Consider the following 21620-nt stretch of genomic DNA (forward strand, 5'->3'; position numbering starts at 1 on the left):
TTTGCCATATGGACTCATTGTTTTCATGTACCTACCTCTGTATCGACTGTAAGAGAGAGAAGGAGACAGAGACAGAGAGCTTTCTACGCTATGCAAGGAGGATTAATTGCAGTGAACAGCACTGAGAAATGATTTCATTTTCTCCGTCTCAAGATGATCACCAACCCCCCCAATGCTTGAGGCATGCGTTTGACAAATTCACTCACAGCTGAGCTTCCTGAGACAGCATTAGACCTTGAACTGGGCAAGAGCTGATGAGTTCACAACGGGTTGGTGATAACCTTAAGACAGAAAAATGAGATCTCCTCTCATGTTGAAGTTCCTTGCAAACTGTCATGTAATCAGCGAAAAAAATTCCGAGGCTCCCAGTACTCACCCCATAGACCAGTTCACCCACCATCCCGTTCCACGTCTTGGTCTCGGGGTCTCGGGCTCCGTACTTCCCATCCATTACTATAGACAGTTTGTACTTAATTCCAACATGTTTGGCAATCTCAGATGCTAAATCGACGCAGTAGCCTTCATATCTTTCATTCCCATCCAGTTGCATATAATTTCTCTTGTACATCACATAAGGAGCTTCCTGTTGGTTCAAACACACGCTGGTTTATTCACTCTCATGCCCTGGCACACAGTTCAAATATACAGAAATATGCATACATGCACTCACACACCCCCGGCACACACAGAAAGATTCAAAACATTATAAGCTGCTATAACCACATCCATGCAGGCATGCATACACAGATGATGCCCCGCGAATGCACAAATATAAACTGATAACTGCAGCCTGATCATGTGGTCACACTGCTTTCATCAAGCTGTGACAGCCAGCAGACACCAAGCCCAATGCACCCAACCCATTTTCAGCCCAAGGGGTGCAACTCTGTGGCATAATAAAGGAAAGGGGAGGGCAAGGGTTTTCATTTCTGTAGGAGAAGACAGGAGGCCAGGATGAGATCTGAATAGGGCTGGGAATCATTGAGAGGCAAGGTGTGGGTCAGCTCAGGTGGGTGGGGATGGGAATGGGGATGGGTTTCATAAGTAAATGCCAGTGACAGGAGAGGGATCAGAGAGTGCCCATAGTATCTCAACATATTCAAGCACATTGCACCAATGCGCGGTTAAAGGCTGTTTCATTCCAAAAAAACCAACAAAAAAACAAAAAACAAACCAAAGAGCTTTTATTTGCTATCCAGAAAAATGCAAAAGAAAAAGAAAAGAAAAAAGAATAGTTCATAAATAAAATAATTACATCGGGAGAGCAGGAGCGTGCTAGTTTCCCTCTCCTTTTCAAAACGCTGGTGCAGCTTTGTCTTTTCTCTTACTGAGCACATCATCATTATCAAACAATAGGACTGCTCAGGAGAGGCATTGTCATTACAGCCACACACAATTAGAGTGCAAGTAGGAGAGCAATGGTTTGTTTGTTCTGTGCTGAACGTATCCCCTCACCTTGGATCCTCTGAGTGTTTCCTTCTAGTTAACACATGTTTACCTCCCGACTGCATTTCTCATCTGGAGATGCTCAATGTTCCCCCTCTGCTATCGAGTGACGTCGGCTTACGCCTTGGAATACAAATGAAATCTAACTGTGCATAAATGGCAGAGATTCTTATCGCGTTTCCCTTTATCGTTTCAAAATGTTTGTTTGCAGAGATTGAGGTACTGCAGCAGGTAATTATAATGCCATTATACAGTCAGTAAATACATTTGCAATGGAAGCTACGCAATAAGCCTGAAAGGTTTAGTTGAGTAAATACAGTTGAAAATAAATAGATTGAAGGTATTTTCTTTGTTTATCATACTTTGGTCTGGGAATATTCCCAGAAAATTCCTGAAAATCACTGACTGGAAGTCATACTTCAACACAGAACACACATAGGAGCAATACAAAATAGATTGGAGAGGCGATAACAAGGAAAAATACCCACACCTACTTATCCCTCCTCCAATACTGTTTATTTTGCTTTGCCCAGCTTGAGAAACCATTGCAGCATCATCCTCTAGTCATTCTTCGGCCAGTCTATCCCAAGTGTCATTGAACATTTACTTGATGAGGACAGACAGGTCTACTTACGTATGCGTTTGTATGCTTTTTTTTTTTTTTTTTTTTAATTGATGGAGTCAACCATTATCATTTATACCATTATTGTGATGTCACTGCTACGACAGGCCACTGAAGTATGGAAAATCAAAATGCTTTGACACCCACACGGATACAGTTGAAACACTCCCCCGCTCTCGGTACCGACTGTTTCAACATGTAGTGAGTGGATGGAAAGCAACACAAAAAAGATGTGGTTCTACCCGCCCAGGACAGAATGTATCACTCGTTGGAATCAACACCATGACCTTGAGTGGCAGAATACGTGAAACATTTAAAACTGCATGGAAAGTGTACCATAATAGTAGTGACCACAATCGTTCGGTTTTCCACTGAGGAGTCGTTGGAGACCTGCGGGTCCATAATATTTACAAATCGCGCGTACTCGTTCCAGTACCCAATCTGCAAAGAGAAAACAGTGGTTAGTGATGCATTCCAGCCCTCTGACCATACGTAAGAAAGCATATAGCAGGGGTACTTCTGAGTATTACTGGTGACTGCCATGATGCAGGGCTCATTAAAACAACACTGCATCTCCCAGAGGCCTGCTGCCGCTGCCCTAAAGTTCGACTGAAACAGCAGCGAATGAGCAGAATACTAAACAGTGGCTTGGCAATCTAAGCATGGGATAAACAGAGAGTTTCTACATTCAACATGCAGTTAGTGTCATGATCAAAGATATAGCCGAATGTGCAGGAGCAGGACTGCATGAGCACACGGCAGACAAATTCAATCCCCCCCCACCTTCAGCTTCCCAGGTTTTATAGTAAATAATTGATATTCGGGCCTGTGAACTGCATACATCTTAAATAATTTAGCATAATATTCCAGTGGCTGCACAGACTCTTGTGCGCAGTCCTGCCGTTGCAGTTACGCCTCACTCTGCTGTACAGATGCTTAAGTCAAACCAAAGTCAAGTGTTTGTTTGCCCGTCTGAAATAATGGCTGCTCTGGCTCGCGATGAAACGTGTTGCATATGTTGCTGCCAATAGTCTAACTGTTGCTGGCGAGGATTCCCCCCCTCCCACCCCCCCGCGTCACATCTGGTCTGCATTTCTTTTTTGGCCTCAGATCTTTAAATGTTTGGGCCAGACAGGTGTACAACAGTGCAGAGTTTTCAAACGCCAAGTGGAGGCGCTAGAAAGCAGCAAACTTTTCAAACGTCTTCAGCTGCTCCGGACTGTTTTTACAGTCGCGGGGTGCAGTTAGCGCATTTGCCAGACTGGAGAAAGCTCTAAATGTTTATTCTCTTGTCCGACAGCGGTGTTTGAGAGGACTGTGGGGAGCTGTGTCGTGGAGCGCTGCTCCGGAGGCAAAGTCCTGATCTCACCCCTGAGCAGCTGGGACAGATATCAGCCCATACATCACTCGTGACAGTCACGGCTAAGAACCTTCATCCTCTAACTGTCAGTGGGGTGACTGGGGCTCCAGGTCCTGACAAACTGCTGCCCAGCTTGTCTCATCTTCCCTCTTTCTTTCACTCCCCCCCCCTCGCCCTGACCTCCTTTCTCCAACTCTCTCTCCCTGCTCTGGTAAGCTGTGCGCGGATGGGTCTAAGGGCTGTGTGATGCTAACTGAAGTGTGGGCTTCAGAGGCCTCGGAGGCAGGCGGCATAATCACACGTCATATCAGACTGAGCCCACACTTATCCAGCTAACGAGAAATTCACAGCTGCCTCTTGGAACTGGGTGAGGTTATGAAATAAAACCAGAGGTCATCATATGGTACTGGTTATAATGTGAGTGTACCGCTGGGAATAACCATTCTGAAGAGGAGCCAGAGGAATCTGTGGATCCCCTTTATAGTAATTGGTGATTTGAATGGTAATTACTGTCAAATCCTATCTGCGCTATCCCATGGCACAGAAAAAGTCTTATATCATTCGTTTGATGAGACACTTTTAGCTATCAGATGGCAGGCTGTGTGTGATTTGTAGGGCTTGTGATGCTTGGCTCTTCAATGCTGCTACCTAACAGAGGCAGAAAGAGGCAATCAGCATTACTCTGCACTGTCCTGTCAGCCCTGCTGGTCCCACATGGCTGCAAAAGCCCCTGAGTGCTTTATGAAGGTAGAGGCTTTGAGTTTGAAAATCTTTTTCTACTTTCAGAGTCCAGGGCAGCGTTTTGGCATGCTAAAACATATGGCCCACATTCACTGGGTTTTGTTCTTTAGCGCAGATGATCGATAAATCATTTAAAATTACACGTTGGCCAAATTCCAAGTTTTTTTTTCCCCCCGACAAGTAATGAACCAAACCTTGATGTGTGCCAGCTGTGTTTTGACAAAGAGCAGGATTTCTGACCAGCTCTGGATTTGACAGTTGATGGATGAGAATTGATGGAGGTCACCTTACTGACTTACCTTCCTCGGCCCACCTGTTTTCATCTCATACACGTCTATGGTGTAGTTGGTCCTACGGCCGTAGTTGTCAAACTGGATGTTCCCAGTCATACCGTGCACTTGGACCTGCCGCGAGTGACAGACAGGCAGAGAGACAGACAGACGGACAGAGACACAAGGGAATGTGTAATAGCCATCACTTTGCATATATAGCTGGTATTAAGGCGCTCGTGTCCATGGAGCTACTGGAGTGCGTGCAGTCTGTTAATCAAATGATGAACTGGATACGCTTTAATAAAAGATGTAGTTTTATGGTAATGAGGGCCTGGATTTGAGTGAGCTCTGTGCAGAGATATCTGGGGGCAGAGGGAGGAGAACAGCTCTGCACTCTCTTCCCTTCTCTCTGTCACTTTCCATCTTTATCACACTCTCACTCACTATCTCTGCTTCTCTTCCTCTAGCCTTTTCTTTGGTTATCAGCTTGCCACTTTCTCTTCCCCTCTCCGCTCTCTCTCCCTCTCTCTGTCGCTTTTTCTCTTCACGCCCCCTACCGTTTTGAGAGCTCTCTCGATGTCGATGCCTTGGCTCCACGGTACAGCGGGATTGGCCAGACAGTCTCCGGCGCTGCCCCGGCGGGAGACGTCCACTCGTTGGCGACGCAAGTACCTGAAGGCCTCTGCTATCACCAGGATGGCATCATGGGTCAGAGCTGAAGTGTACTGTACAAAAACAACCCAAAAACATGAAACAGCAGCACACAGAAGAAGAAGAAGAGAAGTAAAAGATGGAGAAATATGGTTGTGCAGAGGTATCAAAGGGACAAGAAGATATTCAAACTCAGAAATTTAATGTTTACAATATTAATGAGGTAATAATACAAACTCATAACTGAATAAACAAGCTGTTCTCTGAGGAAAATAAGATCCCCAGAACACTGTTTGAAGCTAGAAAGGTGGCAGGGTCCGCCACATATAAACAAAGTAAAACAGAATGAAATTGTGTCCTTTAAGTTCAGTTTGTTTATTCAGTCAAGAAAACAAAGAGAGGTTGTAATTTAGTTTGTTTAGGCATAAAAGATCTTTTACGTCTGATCAAAATCTCTTCCCCAAAACTACATAGTGCACCTTTAATATTTTTAGAAACATCAAATGTTGTTCAGGTTAAAATAACTGCATACCAAGAGTCAAAAATGTTTTCAAAATGAGTTTAAAACCACTTTGTGTTGATGTGTGAGTGTTGCATCTTTCAGTTCATGTTCATGGAAAAATTGCCCCCTGGTCAGGTCAGAGTGTGTGTCGGGCGCAAAGCTTGGCCACTTCACTCATGATAAAAATAGTTTCATTAGACAGATTTAATTAGAAGAGCCAAGACTCGTCTGACGGTCAGGACCTCTTTCAAACTTTTCAGCGCAGAGTTGTGGAGAAAACTGAGCATTTCATGCGTGATTTTATCTCCCACGCACTTCCCCTCCAACTTTGCCCGACCTTTCCGCCACTGGGGGTTGAGCCACTTGTTTGTGGACCACTGCACCATGACAAAATCTAATTAAATGCCATTCAAAATCCATTTCTTTCTTGATCATTGTTTAATTAGATGTAAATTGAAGCTGCGATATAACCTTGCCTTGCACCGCCTATTGATATATTGATTGCTGAGAGGGATGCGGAGCAAAGAGGAGGAAGCGAGGGGTGGGAGGAAGAGGGGATGACAAAGGCAAACAGAGGATGAGAGAAGCAGCAGAAACCGATAGAGAGCACTTCAGAGGGGATGGTAGTTGTATTCTGCATGCACAATGAAAGGCCTTGCAAGCAAAAGTACCTTCAGAGGAGTGTTTCGGGCTTCTGGGAATTCTCTTTCATCTAGTCGCTCCCAGCGCTGCATAAACTGCTGCACAATTGGGTTCTCAGGGTTGACTATCTGAAACCCTGAAATGTTGGCTCCGCCGGCGAAGACTTTGTCCAAGCTCACGTTAGAAAATCCCTGGAGTTGAGACACAGAAGGAGAGGACTCGTGTCACTTCTTTCTGCTTCTTCGAGGTTTTTGTTTTTATATAACCGGGGGTGAGGCACCACAAAACAGCGTGCAAGGTGCATTTTATTACGAGCTCAGCGCTCTGTGAGAAAGCAACATGTGTTCGGCATTACACTGAGGCCAATGTTTCCCTTCACACATTGTGGTGTAACCTGAATTATCTTACAGACAAACAACCTGCCGGGAGATAACTTTAGAGTTTGTGTCAGATCATGTAGAAGGCTAAATATTTTTTACTTGAGCCAGCTGGCCTACTTTCATTCATATTGCTTTGCCATGTAAAAGTAACAAACAGGAAACAACATTTTCTAATGCATTTCAAAAACCTCTGCTGCTCCAGCTGCCTTTAAATTTCCTCCTTTGCCCTCGAGCCATGACATGGAGTTATTTCTTTTTATGGTCAAATTGCTGTTTTTTAAGTGCGGCATTGTGTCGTGGCGTGCAAGGACATGTGTCTGACTGCTGCATAATCACATCTTCTAAAGTCGGAGAAACAGCAGCGGGGGATCAGCGAGTGTGAGCAGGGCCGGCCTCCACTTTAAAACCCTCATGCTAATATCAAGGCTAAATGAATATTTCCCTCCCCGGACTGAAAGGGAGGGATGGCTGTCCTCCAAAGATGGTTAAAAAGGTTAAATGCTGTTTATTTATTGCTTGGGACATTAATTTATATCTAAATATGAATATATTCATCGAGGTAAATATGTCATGTAGTCTGGCTGCCAGATTGTGATTGATGAGGCACGAGCAACAAACATAACAAGCTCTATATATACAGCAGAGGGAAAAAACAAAGTCTGTGTTTTCATACAAAAGCCTATAATCCACTTATTGTGCATGCATTTGTGCTTATGGCTGAGACTCGGTCCCCTCACATGCAGCAGCAAAAAGCAGGTCCCACTGCCTCTCAGGGGACCGGCTCGGTTATTACTCACAAGATTGGCCAGAATGTAGTGGTAACCACGGCTGTTCTTCCCGAGGGTCACAACCTATGGGACAAAAACATCGATACAGTAAACCACCCATGAGATGAGAGCTAAGAGCCAAGCGGCTACAACAATCTCTGTAAATGCAGTAACGTCCTGCGAGTGCGCAGGAAGCCACTGAAGTCGGCAATTGAGCTAGAAGAGAGAGGCAGCAGTTAGAGAGGAAGTGTTCATTAAGGAGGAGCTGATAATGAGAGAGGAGCAGGAACAACGTTGAACATCCTCGAATATCCTGCTCGCTTTGAAGTCATTCGCGGCGCAGGGATACGAGTTCTCGGCAACTGTTGGACAGAAGGTAGAAAAACGGAAAAAAAAAAAAAAACATTTCAAAGGAATTTACAGTGAGACAGTAAGATGTAGATCTCGCTCTGCTTTGAAAATATCACACCTTCAGAGCATAACAGCATGTTTCAACCCACGCAGCCTGTCTGAAAATAGTAAGTGGTGTTCTGAGCCATTCCATCACGGCGCTACAAACCATATGCTGCCTTTTATTCCAGATTTTCTTCTTCCTTTTGTTCTCGGCCCACAGACAAATCCAATATTGAAACTCTAAATTGTCCTGGCTTTTTGTGCGCTTTACTTGCTGGACGGGGTTGTGGACCGGGCCCTCCGAGGTCTGTTATGTATGAGTTTGCAGTCTGCTGTGGATGGACTTCTGAGCGGCTGCCATGCAGAAACCTGTCAACCATGTCTCGGTTTTCATCTGCGTTCTACAAACACCGCAACACAAGTTTACAGCAAAATCAGCATGTTTGCACATGTTCTGGCTCTGGCTCTGTCACAAAAACAAACCGTCAGTTTATCATCTGTTTGTGTGTGTGCGTGTTAGGCCGGGAGACGTCGGATATTTGTTACCGCGGATCGTTTACGACATTCCCGCTGAGTAGGGGAGAGTGATGGAAAGCAAGCTTGTAACTTCACATCTCGGGCTGCAAAAAAATGTTTGAAGGGCGTCTTCAGTTTCACCCACTTCAACTACAATTGCAGCTTTTCAATTTAGCCACGGTGAACTTGAAACTGACCTGGATGCGCTAGTATACAGTAGCACCAAACAATACAACAATCATCCTGGATTAGACTGAGCGCTCCTTCCAAATTACATAAACTACTTGTCTCCTTCTTTTGTGGACATCTGAAGGTTGTCCACTGAGGGGAAGAGAGGATGCTGGTGTTTTTCACAAAGGGAGCACAACCACACAAAGCCTTTCACTCACGCTATCGAGCTGCTTGGATGGGTCAGCGTTCTGTGACAGCTTCCCCATCATTAAGGCTTTAAACTTCCCACACTGCAGGATGTCAGACAGAGAGGGAAAAACCAAGAAAGTGAAATGGAAACAAAGAGGAAATGAGCTGATTATAATGCAGAAATAGCAAGAGTGGGCTTTTATAATCCATCAATCTAATGAGTAAGTGACAGAACGCTCTGTGAAAAGAAAAGCCTGTACCACTGCAGTGATATCGGAGCTCGACGGATCATAGCTTCTCCCACTGTAATTGTTCACAAATCTGACTTCAGACTTTTAGCCTTGCCGCAGTTTTTTTGCACAAACTCTGCAGCCCGGCACTTCTTCACCGTGTGCTAACCTTGACTCTGGCCATAAGCCTCCTCACACCTGACCTGGAGCTGGGCAGAGAAAGGCTTCACCCCCCGCCTGCAGCCCGCAGCTCACAGCCAGCCTGGCAGCGGCTACAAGCAGCAACCTTGGGATGAAGCACAGCAAGACGCTGATGACACACAGATACACAGAACCTCCGGCCAGATCACACCAGCCTCTCTCCTCAACCTCTTTAATTAGGCAGACGGTAAGACCTGACTCCAGTTGAGACGGGCAGATTTCATTGTTGCTGGTGGTGATGCACCGCTGACTGCCCTGTCCGCAAGACCCTCAGATACAGCAGATGGCAATAATTATCTTTTTAAAGCAAAAAATTACTAACTTCCTTGTGAGGGTAAATGAGCAGCAGACCTTTACAGACCATTGAAGGCATAGTTTTGAGAACTACACTTAATTTTCTCTTTTGTTTTTCAATGTCGATGCATCGCACAACTACAAAACTGGTGTCAAGATACAGAAACACCTGGCCTGGTTCTGTTCATAGCTCAAAAATACACCTACCAACACCTAAAGCTCACTAACACCCCTTTCATACAAACAAAAAAACCTATTAACATCTGCCTTTTCTCTTCAGTGGGAAAGGGTACACTTGGTATTTATTCCAGGGTCACATAACATGGGTCTTTATCGGCTCAAGCTTTGATCGGCAGTGGTGGAAACATGAGACCTGGGTGGACATTTTCACTCCCTTTTCCAGTGCGATGAGACACAATTTCAGGATATTCATCTCTGTTCAGGCAGGGCTTGAACATCATTAAAGGTCTAATTTGTTGTAATTCCCAACACGTCATAAACTGAGACTTCGGGGTGGCAGCCGGCCCTACAGACAATCCCAAAGCAGTATTTGAGATGGGAATGAGAGACTGAGGTAAACAATGTGATAAAGTAACCACTGTAGCATTATTACTGGCCTCCCTGCTGCTTTTCTACTGTTCCCCGTTCTCTGGCGCATTTGTGACATCAAACGTGATATGCCAAAAAAAGAGAAAAAACAGAAAGGCAAACTTGCCTACTGGGAAAGGAGTTAATCACCTATTTTAAAAAACCTGCATATACGTGCAAATTTCGATCTAAAATGGTTTAATTAACAGATGGTGTCTCGTTGGTTTAATCTGCACACAAATGGAAACATTAAAATCAAGGCTAATGTTTCCCTCCAGCGGGGTGAAAGATGTCTTCCCTCCAAAGTTGGTTAAAAAGGTTAAATGTTTTTCCTTGAGTGGGACAATGATTTAGACTTAAAGACCTATGTAACAAGTTTAGAAATTTACATCTAATAATCACTTTTTTATTGGCCGTATGTGAGCGAATTGTAAAGAGTGATGAAAAATGAGACCGTCCCCGTCTCTCTCGGTTGTCTTTACAAGCCTGTGGACGATTTGTTTAAGTTGTTTAATGCTGCTGGACTGTGGATTTTTTGGGAATGGGTTGGATTTTTCACAACAGTCCAAAGTTTATGACTTGCCTCGTCTCAGTGCCTCTCTGCTACACCAAAAGAGAGCAACAGTAGCTAATTTAGTTTAGAAATGTAGTCCGCTAACATAACGACAACACAGAAGTTCCTCAGAGCCCCTTTAAATATGAAATTGTTAAGTTAAACGAATGCGATGTTGTCTGACTGACTGTTATTAGTAAGACAAAAGCAAAAACACTGCTAGTCTACATGTAGCTGAAGTCGTGACTTAATTAGCTGAGTTTAGCATCGAGACTGAAAGCAGGGGAAACGATTCAAGCTCAAAAGTATAAAAAAAAATCCATTTACAAATCCTAGAGGAGGAGAGATGCTTTTTCATTTCACTCTGTACAGCGCTAAGCTACAGCTAAGCTAATGTTAGTTGTTAATGTTTCGGTACAGCCCCCCCAGAAGGCTTTCTAATGATATAACACAGAAAAACAACCACATAATTAGAATATAAATAAATAAAAAAATAAAATTATATAATAATAAAAAGAATTTCCATATAACAAATAATAGCAAGAATAATCACAATTATAAACCGATCCATCATCGACACTCAGGAAAGACAATTAGCCTACATTTTATTTGATGGGGGCGGTAAGGGATCTGGATAAAAGACAGGGGGGCGCTGGAGAACCACTGCGTTAGAGTGACATTAATCTTGGCATCTCACTTCATTAACTATGTTTTTCATAATCATCTCCACCTTAAAATGGATTTTTGCCAAGAGCACAGACTTGGCTGATTTTGCATCGTCTTTCAAAACGTATCCAGATGCAGCAGATTTTCATCTCCCTCTATTTTTTGCCTCCGTTCTCCCTGAATTGATTTCTGCTGCTGTTGTGCACCTACATGCAAACACAAGCTACTCACCAATTACTCTGTTTCCCAGTGGCACAGTAGAGAAGAAATGTGTTTAATGTGTAACCACTTCAATAATGCCATTCCTCTTTTTCACACTGTACCCTTTTGCACATTGATCCACTAGTTGGCTCCACCACCTTTTGTTCTACTGCTGAAGAAGAGCCAGCATCCGGCAGACCAGAGTTTTCTTTAAAGCCTGATGGGGACAGACAACCAGGATGACCTTGACTTCACCCTCGTCCAGATTCGCCCTGCCAGACAGAGAGCCCTAAATGTAAAACTACAGCTAGTAGCTACACATTTTCAGCAAACGCCAGACCATTTTCCTCCAAGTTTGACCTTTCCACCGCTGAGTTCGCATCCGCACAGGGAGAAGCAGACTGAAAATGATAGTTTCCCCAGAGTTGGTAAATAACATACCATTCACTGAGGCATATAAAAGAAGAGCAAATAATGATGCAATTATTTTTTAGTCACTCCCTGAAATATAAATACTCAGACCACTGGTGGGTATGCCACTAAAATGACGACTGTGTATAACAGTTCTTTTCATATTCAAGCAACTGGATGAGTATTTTTGCAATAAAATAAAATAAATACCAAATAAGAATCAGTGACCATTACCATCCCTTGACGCCTAAGGTGTTTTGTTTCATCCAAAAAACACTCATACCCCAAAAATAAAATTCATAACGCTATAAAACATCAAATCTGCAAATGGTCAGCAAACCATTTTTGGTCAAGTGTACAGACAACAGTTTCATTGTGTAGTTTGGCTAACTTACAGAAAACTCAACTTTCCCCTTCAGGGGATTAATCTTATCTTCAGATATAGCTTTAAAAAAGTTCAAAGGCCTGCTAATAGCATTGATCCCACCCTTGACTTTTGGGGAGATAACTGGGCACAAGGTCCAGGCTGTAGTGACAGGACGTTTTATTCTGTAGATCGGTCTCTGTTGCAATGGTGCACTCTTGCTCAAACACTGAATAATGTTATAGATCTTACTTGCATTATTAATCAGAGTGTTAACAACGAGCTGCATGACCTGTTACATATAATTTAGAGGCTGCAGGATATCAATGTGATCCACTTCACACAGGATGGGACAGCGGGGTGAATTTGAGCTGAATGCTTTGATATAAAAGGACTTCCCTCTGCTTCAGTCTCCATTTCTGCTTCAGTGCTCTTGGTAGAAGTGCTCTTGGTGGAGCACTCCCTAATTAACAGCCAGTGGTGGCTGTGGCTGAGATGCTTTTCTTGGCAGATGCGATAGATGCCTCTGAAGATAGCGGGGTTGGCTAGTGATGGCCTTCTAGTGTTGGCCTTCCCCCAAATGCAGAACTTCTTCGAAACACCTGAATCACATTGAGATAATTATGTCTATGATTGCTCTGAGAACCGAGAAATGTGAGACTTGATAGTTTGGGCGGAAGGAATCACTGACACTGCAGCTGTGACACCCTCATGTTTGTGTGCCAAAACTTGGCTTCAACACGGTAGGATGTCCTTCTCTGTTTTCACTGAAAATGATCTGGGTAGTTTTGATTGATTGGTAAAGGAAACATGATCCTCTGGTACACAGACTGTATTACAAAAAGACTGTATACTTGATGAAGTTATAACTACACGTGCAAATCGTCTGAGTCACAGCGCACCGGTCTCAGCCTCTCATTCAGTCGTAACGTTCAGCAGGTCACATTCTGTTTAATGATAACGCTTTAATCCCATTTAATTCTATAATCTCAGTTAGTAAATGGCCTTCAACAGCCACGGTGGGTGTTCAAAAGGACTACGGATCCTTGGCTTTACATCGAGCAGGAATGGTTTTGCACATACTGTACCAATTTCATCCCTTGGTTGATAAAATAGCTACATTGTTCCCTTTTCTTCACTGTGTCTATAAAAACATTTAGGACTGAGGACCTTTTTTTACTGCTGACATTTTTCTATAGCTGCTGCCAATTGTTTTTCTTGTCTCTCTCTCCGATGGTCAAATTTCTTTCCCCTTCTCATATTCAATATAACACAAAGATTTCACATTCTCTAACACTTCCAACTGTGGATTCACTCCGACTTCTTCACTGAAGAGCAGAAAGAGGGATATGGAGGATCTCCAACTCTCCATGGGGAGGCAATATGGCCACCCTTCATGCCTCCACAGGCGGCAGAATGTTGTTCTAACAAATCCCCAGATGTACCTCTCGTTTTTTTCTTTTTCTTTCAGTGAATCCTTCTCACTTCTTATTGTGTTTCCCCCTTGCATGAAAATGCAGCTTTGTGGCTGGCAGAGCGCTGACTGTCTGCCTGTCTTTGAACAGCTTGCGTGCCCTGGGCCTGTCCCAGACGCCGTTCATCTTTTTTTTTTGCCTGCCTGCCTGCCTCTCTTTACACTAGTGATGAGCAGGTTGTTGCCTCTGAGCAGACTCCAGCACAGAAATCCCTGGAGGGAAGAGAGCCAGGAAGGAGCATAAAGGCAGATATGGTGCTATATGTGCACTCTCATAGATGGATAAGATTAGGACAGAGCATATGCGGGCCTACAGTCAAACACACATATGTGCATTTATACTCAAGAGACCAGAATACATATACTCACTATGCAAAAAATCATCGTAATGACAAGTGGTGGCAATACGAGATGATTATCTTAGACTCAATCATAGTTCTTGTTTATACTGCCCTTCTTTAATACCACAGATATTTCTCTCAGCATATAATATCATAAACCAAGATGGTTCAATGAAACACATTCGTTGGATGTGATTCAGAGAGCAGAGCTGGCAGAGGCTCTCTGATTTTTGTCGTAAGGGAAGGATTGCCATTGGGTTAATTTATCTGCAGTGCAGTGTATTGATGGAAAAGCCCTATGAGCGATAAATCCTGAGTGGTTGTTACAGCGTAAAATGATAATAGCCCGGGTGTAGCATTCTCCTCAGCATCCCAAAACAAATTTGTTGGGAGAGTCACTCTGCTCTCATACGAGCAAACAGAGCTATGCCTGATGCAGCAGTATGCAAATGGTTTTTCTTAGCGTGTTTCCACATCATGTGAAGTGATAAACGCATCTAATAAAAGTGACAGTGAGCAGAGTGTGCTTACAGCCGAGCAGGAAGTGCATACAGTGTTTTTGTCTGTGTATGATGGGCTGTCCCACATCAAAACTTGGCTGGGGACAATTAGTCAGTTGATTAGTCAATCCACAGATAATAGAAGTCATTTTAAAAACTGAAAAACTAGCTTCAGTATTTTCATTATGCAAAATATTATAATATCATATTATTATCTTAATGCCCCTGAAAAGCTTAAGTTTTTCTCTGTAACATTACATGCATGACTAAATAAGCAACAATCAAAAATTAATTATCTATTTTCAATCAAAATCTTATTCATCTAGGACTGCGTGTAAGCAAACAACACACAATTATCATCTGATTTTGATTCAAATGTTGCTTTACTCTGATTGGTGCACAGAAGCATGTGACCTCACCTTTTCCAGCCAAGTCCCAGCCACTTCAAGACAATGAGAAAAAAACTTCCTAATACAGAAATTTGATGAAATAAAAGTAAACTAACCAAAACTGTTTTAACATTGGCATGAAATTCTGTGATGTAATAATTATGTACGACCCCTCACTCATAATAGACAGCTGATTTAAAAATGCTTTTAGAGCCTTTAAATGTGGGGATTTGCAGTCTCTCTGTGTTTTATACCATTTTAAATGAAATAGGATTGAGTTTTGGACTGTCGGTCAGACAAGGTGACTTATGGCGCCACTTAGGGCCCTCAAAACTTGTGACAGACATTTTGTCAATTTTTCCAAAAAGGTCCATTAGGTAGGATTTAGTGGCATCTAGCAGTGTGGTCATGTGATTGTATTATTTTTATTATTTATACAGTCAGATGAAAGCCATATTTCAATGTTGTAGCTTGTTGCGTTAGAACTACATTTATCTTTTGTTTGTATGTTTTATAGTTTTTGTTTTGAACGAGAATGTGTTGATATGCTAAAGAGATGTAACTATAGTCACAGTCGAATAAATGCTGGATGGTAAAAAGTAAAGTCGACCCCTTTGAAATCACATTCAAAAAATACATGGTCTTTGTAATGATTTCAATTGAGTATATGCCAGAAAGGATTAGCAACTTATCACATCCTTTCTTCTGTTGCACAAGGTGTCCCATCGTTTCTGGAATCAGGGTAATAGACTTGAAATACCTCCAAATTACACTTGAGCGCAGTACTTACGCTACAGCTGGATGCCCCTTTAACCATTTCAGAACCTCATTCAAATACTGAAAACTTCAAACTGCTAGGTGAACTAGCAGAGCAACAGTGGCCCAGCAGAACCAAAACATTCCCAGCGACTGGATCAGAACTGGCGCATATTTAAAGCAGCATGGAGGTTTTCCTTTGTGTGCCACGATTGTGCCAAATTGTAGAAGCTCAACAGATAACTCTACAGTCCATGAACTTCATTGCCTGGTATAAAGACACTCATTCTGTGGTGGGATTACTCCGACTGAAATCATAAAACTAAGCCACTGAGCTGATTCCCATTTCCCCCAGCAATCAGCTCGCTGGATCTATCCAGCCCCATGATCCTCTCTCAACAGCAGCGACCTTGACGGATTGAGGCAACTCGTCGGCATTGCGACACACAGACATTGGCCTCGGCACGCAGGTTCTGCTCAAATTCTCAGTCCTGTCCTCCAGATATGAAACTCTATCTGTCTACAATCATTGGTTAATAGAACTACAACAGCAGGTAGAAGCAGCAGGTTCCCACATAGCTGACAGTGGGTGCCATTTTTGGTGTGATTGCCCTCATGGGAGACGGTTCATCCCTGTTTCAATTTATAATGGTACGGCCCAGTAGGGGGCAGCTGCAGAGTGAAGTCCAGCAGCTTCCCTGAATGCCTGTGACTCATTCATATTGGCAGAGCTGGCCAGATTATTTCAATTAGCTCCAACAAAAAAAAAATCCCACGCTGAGGTTGTCACTGAAACAAGGGGCAAAATTGAGCTGACTGCTGCTTTGAAGGTTAGCTGCTGTAAAAGCTTTATCCCCCCTTTTTCTGCGCTAAAACAAACAGAACAAACAAACATACAGAAAAATGTATGATGCGATAGTTGGAGGTGGAGGAAGAGAGAGAGCTCGCTCCAGAAGAAAAGGAAATATTTCATTAATGGGAACAAAGACAGAAACCGGAGAACATCAAACAGATTACTGTCCCGCATCCTTATTATTATTGTTTGCATGGGGGGAGGGAGCAATTAAAGACGCAACCATTAACATGCCTCACATGTGATTTTTAATGAATATCTAAGCTTTTCTTAAAAGCTCTTGCATATTCTTAGATTTCAGTATAGGCCCTTGATTGTAAAGGGAGGAAATTTGCAGCACAAGAATTAAATTAGACACAGCAAATTAATACTAAAATCCATTCTGCTTTAAACTATGACTCTGTGATCAAATTAGATTCATAAAAAACAAGTGAAACTAACAGTCGTTGAGGGATATTGTGAGGCAGAGAGAAGCCAATATCTAAATGAATGTTAACGAGCAGAATCCAATTCGGGAGCTGATTGCCTTATAAGCAGGCGGCGGCAAGCAGAGGAGTGCAGGGTGGAGCAGGGCAGGCGAACTGAGGAGATGCATGGCATAATAGCCACTCATCTATTCATGGTAATTGTGTTTCCCCTACTACAAGGACTGGTGGACCTTTCATTTCCTCCTCAGGCAGTGGACGTGATAGAGGAACGGAGGGGTTTGGGGGCTGTTAGAAGAGGATTAAAAAGGATGCATCATCAGTGGTCTCTCCAAATGGCTGCTCACGCTCAGACCTCTCAACCTCAGGCTCTCGGGCAGCATCGACACACAATGATTTTCGAACAAGCCGGCCTCAGACTTAGCATCCAAACAACTCCGAACCGAGCTCCTCAAACAGGCAAGATTGCTGCCTGAGCCTAACACTCAACTTAACACACTGTTAACATTTAATGAGGTTACACAAACCCAACTTGTATAGAAAAAAACAAACAACTCAGTTTGGTTCCGAAATTAGTTGTGCGCTACTTGTACTTGTACTTCCCACACAGAAAACAAGCAGCAATTAACTAATAATAATAATAACGATTAGAAACTAAATGGTAACTCCAAATTAAAGGGCTCCTCCAGCAATCTAATATTGCACTCCCATAAAGTTAGGGGACATCTGAAGAATTAAAACTTAAAGCTGCTACAAGGAACTATAGATATTTGTTGATTCTGGCGGCCCCTGTGGACAAAATAATATAGACATATACGTTATCAGTCACCTTAATGACTGATTGGTGTTATCAGCCCTGAAAAAAACAATATTGGTCAATCCCTGCTATTTGTGGCTATGTAGGATTTATAACTAACATGACAATGGTGTGGAGGTGGTGGAGTTTAACTTTGTTTTCGTACCATTGATACACCTAGGTTACCTATAATCCTCGAGTAAGCAGGTTCCTTTTCTCAATAATAGTAGTTTTGTTGAGAAACCTAAAGTAGGCAACATTCCCCAGCAATGGCATGATTTCCTGGGGAATTCCTCCAACAATAACTATTTAAAAATAGCCAATCTTCTCGCTGACCTTCTTTTTTGCTGTGATAATGGTTTGTTTCACATTAGACAGATATATTTATTTATTCAAAAATATTGAATAAAAATATATCCCGTGACTGGATGCACTTGGCTAGTCTTCCTGGAGTCCCGAAAAGCCAATTCATCATATTTACATTTAACATTAAAACATTGTGTTGCAATTTGTTCATTACATGTGTACCTCTAAGCCAACACTGGACTATGGATCAGCTGCTAAGTAATGCATCCTTAAATGGTATTGGAATGAAGATTTGCTATTAGATCGACGTGTAGAGAGAGGGCGGTTCCAATAATCCAATAATAACTGATGGCATGATAAATGACTTGTCTTTTCAGTGCGTTAGATTTTAGACAAGGTAATGTGACCACCACCTGCTGTTCAAGTGAAATGATTGTGATTTGATCGCTGACTATGTAACAATTCAGGTTTAGTGGAAAAATGCTAGTGCTGAAGATTGTGCCTGTGCTTAAGGCGAGCCTACCACATTTCCCATAATGCAACTCAAGAGTATATTTTATGAGATCCTCCTTGCATGGTAAAAGAAAACACATCTTTTATACTCCACGCATCCAGTTATTGTCAACACGTAGTCTCCGAGCCCAACTCAAGGTTACTGTAGTGATGTCATTTAAATCAAAATCCAGAGCCACAGAAGACAAAGTTTGGATCCGACATGACCAATTAATTGACTCCGGCCCTTTAATTCTTCTTCTGTAAATTGAATCTGCTCGGCACCTGTATGACTCAACCAGGAAGCAACAACAGTGCAATACGTACATTGTAGGCGTTTGGTTACATAATCTACAGACGTCACCACATGTACACTGAGTGTGAGGCTCACTTGTTCTAATATGGTGTTGATCCTGTCCACCTCGCAGTCAATCACAAAGCGCTTCTCCTGCCTCCTGTCCATCTCCTCAATGATACGCTTGAACTCGGCCGCGTCTGTTGTGCTGCTAACAGAGCGAGCGGTCACCTGCCAGTTGTTCGCTACTGCTGCCTCCATGATGGCCTGCAGTATGGAGAAACCTGGACAAAGGGAGAGAGAGAGAGAGAGAGAGCGACCCGGAGGATTAGACACAAAAAAGACTGGCACACAGTAACAGTTACACAAGAGCCGAGTGGCTGCTAATTTATTCTAGAGAGGTTTTTGCTTGGATCCAAAGGTTAAAGGCCATCTCATTACAATCTAAAATAGCATTCCGAAGTCTCCAGGCCCACTAAAATATTGTCTAGACTCTAGAGTTTGTGTGCCAGTGTATAAGTGTGTGTGAATTTACATTTGCATATTGAGAAGGCAATATCATAATGAAGTGAAAGCAGCAGAATCGTATCTCCATATTATTAAAAGATCAGCGGGTGATGTTATTGCGCTTGGCATCAATTAAATTATGGCATTTAGCTCAGCCACATGTTAACTTTGACAGTGCGGTGAAACACATCGCGGCCCGTGTCTCCTCGGAGGATTGTGCCAAGTCATTTAAAGATAAAGACAATGAAAGTTTCATCCCGGCCAGTGGTAAAAAGAGATCATTACGCTACCAGAAGAATGGAGAATGAGCCCTTCTAATGATTAATTCACACGTGAAATATTTTCATTTAACAGAGCGCTCAGAAACACTATGGTCAAAGCACATACCACAAAATGAATAATGTAGTCCTATTTCTGGAGGGATTGATTGCACATAGAAATGGCTTAGCTCTTCTCCCATGTACAACGGGTGCGAAATGAACATGAAGGTTATTAATGAAAATCAAGCACACTGCTGGTATTTCATTAAGCCATGGACAATGCAATTGCAAAGTGTATGTACAATAAGCTTCTTTCCCCGTATCTCAATTCATTTTTCATCGTCAACGTGTGGTTAACTGATACAAAAAAGGGAAAGAAAAGAACTTGCTGCGGCAGCACATTCTGGCATATACAGATTTTATATGACGATTAACATCGTGCACTTGATTGGGTATTATGTAAATTGTCTCACATAGTCTGAACAGCAGTGGGCAGAGTAAATGTTTGTCATGTATTTTTTTTTTACTGTAAGACATTTCTCCGTACAACCTTATCTCTATGAACCGGCTGCAGACAGACAACAAAGCCAGCACGGAGACCAAAGAAACACAACAACAGCTATAACAAGATAACCACTTTGTGACTCTCTTCATTTCCCTGCTTTTGCATTCCCCTTCTTTTCTATTCCATCTGAATGGTCAAGCAGCCTTTTTTCTTCACTCGTAAATGCTCCTGAGACTGCTGCGCCGTCTATGTCTGCACTCCAGCAGATGATCTTTTGGCGAGCGACGCAGCGTGTAGCGGAGTCCTACGCACACTGTGTCATCTGTCCAGAGAAGCAACGGCGTACCGCCTGGAGACATCAGACAGCTAGACCTCAAGGTTATCGGGCATCAGGGTTATCAGGTCACATCTCTGAGGAGTCGGGCCTTTGGTTTATGAATGCAAGTTGTAGCACAACACTGAGTACAGATGATAAGTCGAGGGCATGTCGAGGAACACATGTAGGTCTGTTTCTGGGTTGCAAAGGCTAGTTAAAAGTGGCAGCACTTGCGCAGCTGAAGTGAAAAAAAAACATGAAACAATCAGAAATTGAAGGTTAAGTAGTCTGAGGGAATTTTCTACCTGTACAAAAGCCTCAATTTAACTCACTTCTGAAGTATCATCACTTTTAAATGCGCAAAGCAGCAGCAGTCTCTCATGTACTATACCTCCTCACATCTCCCCTACCTAAAGCAAGAAGTTACAGAATGAAGGTTTGAATAGCACGGATGCATTATTCATCTTCCTCGGGCATATGCTCAGAACCTCACCAACCACCAGCCAGCTGGATAGCATGGCAGTCTTCCCGGCAATAAAAGCTTCTCACATTAAGAGATGTCATGCAGATTAACTGGGTCAAAGTGGTCTCGGTTGGTTTTGGAAACTGTTGAAAATGCAGCTGGTAAACGTAAAGATGCCAATGAGCCATTTAACACACGGTAATTACATTGTGTTTACAACATACAGCATATTTCTGTTGTGGGAAAATATAGATTTTTTGATACATATTGATTGTGATTATTTGAAATGGTTTGAGTACTGATTTTGTGCAGTACCGGTACCAGCTGCGCCTTTTGGCTCTCCCTTCTCTCAGAAATCAAGTTGACAAGCACAAATCATTTTTTAAGGCTTGATCCAAAGAGAAAAAAATCTAATGTTTGTTGAAAAAAATTATGATATTTAATGTTTACCACGGTCATTCTGCTGTTTCCTGCTACCATCCAAGAAAAGTCATACCTCGTTCTCATTGCCAGCTGCCTTGACAATAAAATAACACAAAATAATGACTTCATATTAATTGTGGAGCTCCCGTCTGTTGCTATTCTAATTGCCCCAACAAAATCTAACGTACATTGACGCTGCCAAATGGCTAAGATTTAATGACATCAGTTTCTGTAGAATGTATTTCTCTATTTTTTAAAATGCAAATCACTTGAATTTAATTAAATACATCTTCTCATTTCTCATTTTGATATAGTTGGTATATCCCTCTAAATATTTGTCATCTGTAACAAGATATTTT

At 42.6% G+C, this 21620-nt stretch overlaps 1 protein-coding gene across 2 annotated transcripts in view; it reads right to left on the bottom strand.

The window, feature by feature from the left end:
- LOC311257930 (glutamate receptor 3-like) overlaps positions 1-21620 on the bottom strand; it is a 90013-nt gene that overhangs the window by 24122 nt on the left and 44271 nt on the right. For both annotated transcript variants that reach the window (XM_084353902.1, XM_084353901.1), the window contains exons 4-10: positions 18884-19071; positions 7414-7467; positions 6266-6427; positions 4999-5166; positions 4469-4573; positions 2405-2509; positions 377-583 (exon numbers count right to left, since the gene is read on the bottom strand). In XM_084353902.1, the coding sequence (XP_084210028.1) occupies positions 377-583; positions 2405-2509; positions 4469-4573; positions 4999-5166; positions 6266-6427; positions 7414-7467; positions 18884-19071 (989 nt within the window). The remainder of the gene's footprint in view (positions 1-376; positions 584-2404; positions 2510-4468; positions 4574-4998; positions 5167-6265; positions 6428-7413; positions 7468-18883; positions 19072-21620) is intronic.

Source organism: Pagrus pagrus (assembly GCF_965226575.1).
Source record: "Pagrus pagrus genome assembly, chromosome: 5".
Classification (NCBI taxonomy): domain Eukaryota; kingdom Metazoa; phylum Chordata; class Actinopteri; order Spariformes; family Sparidae; genus Pagrus; species Pagrus pagrus.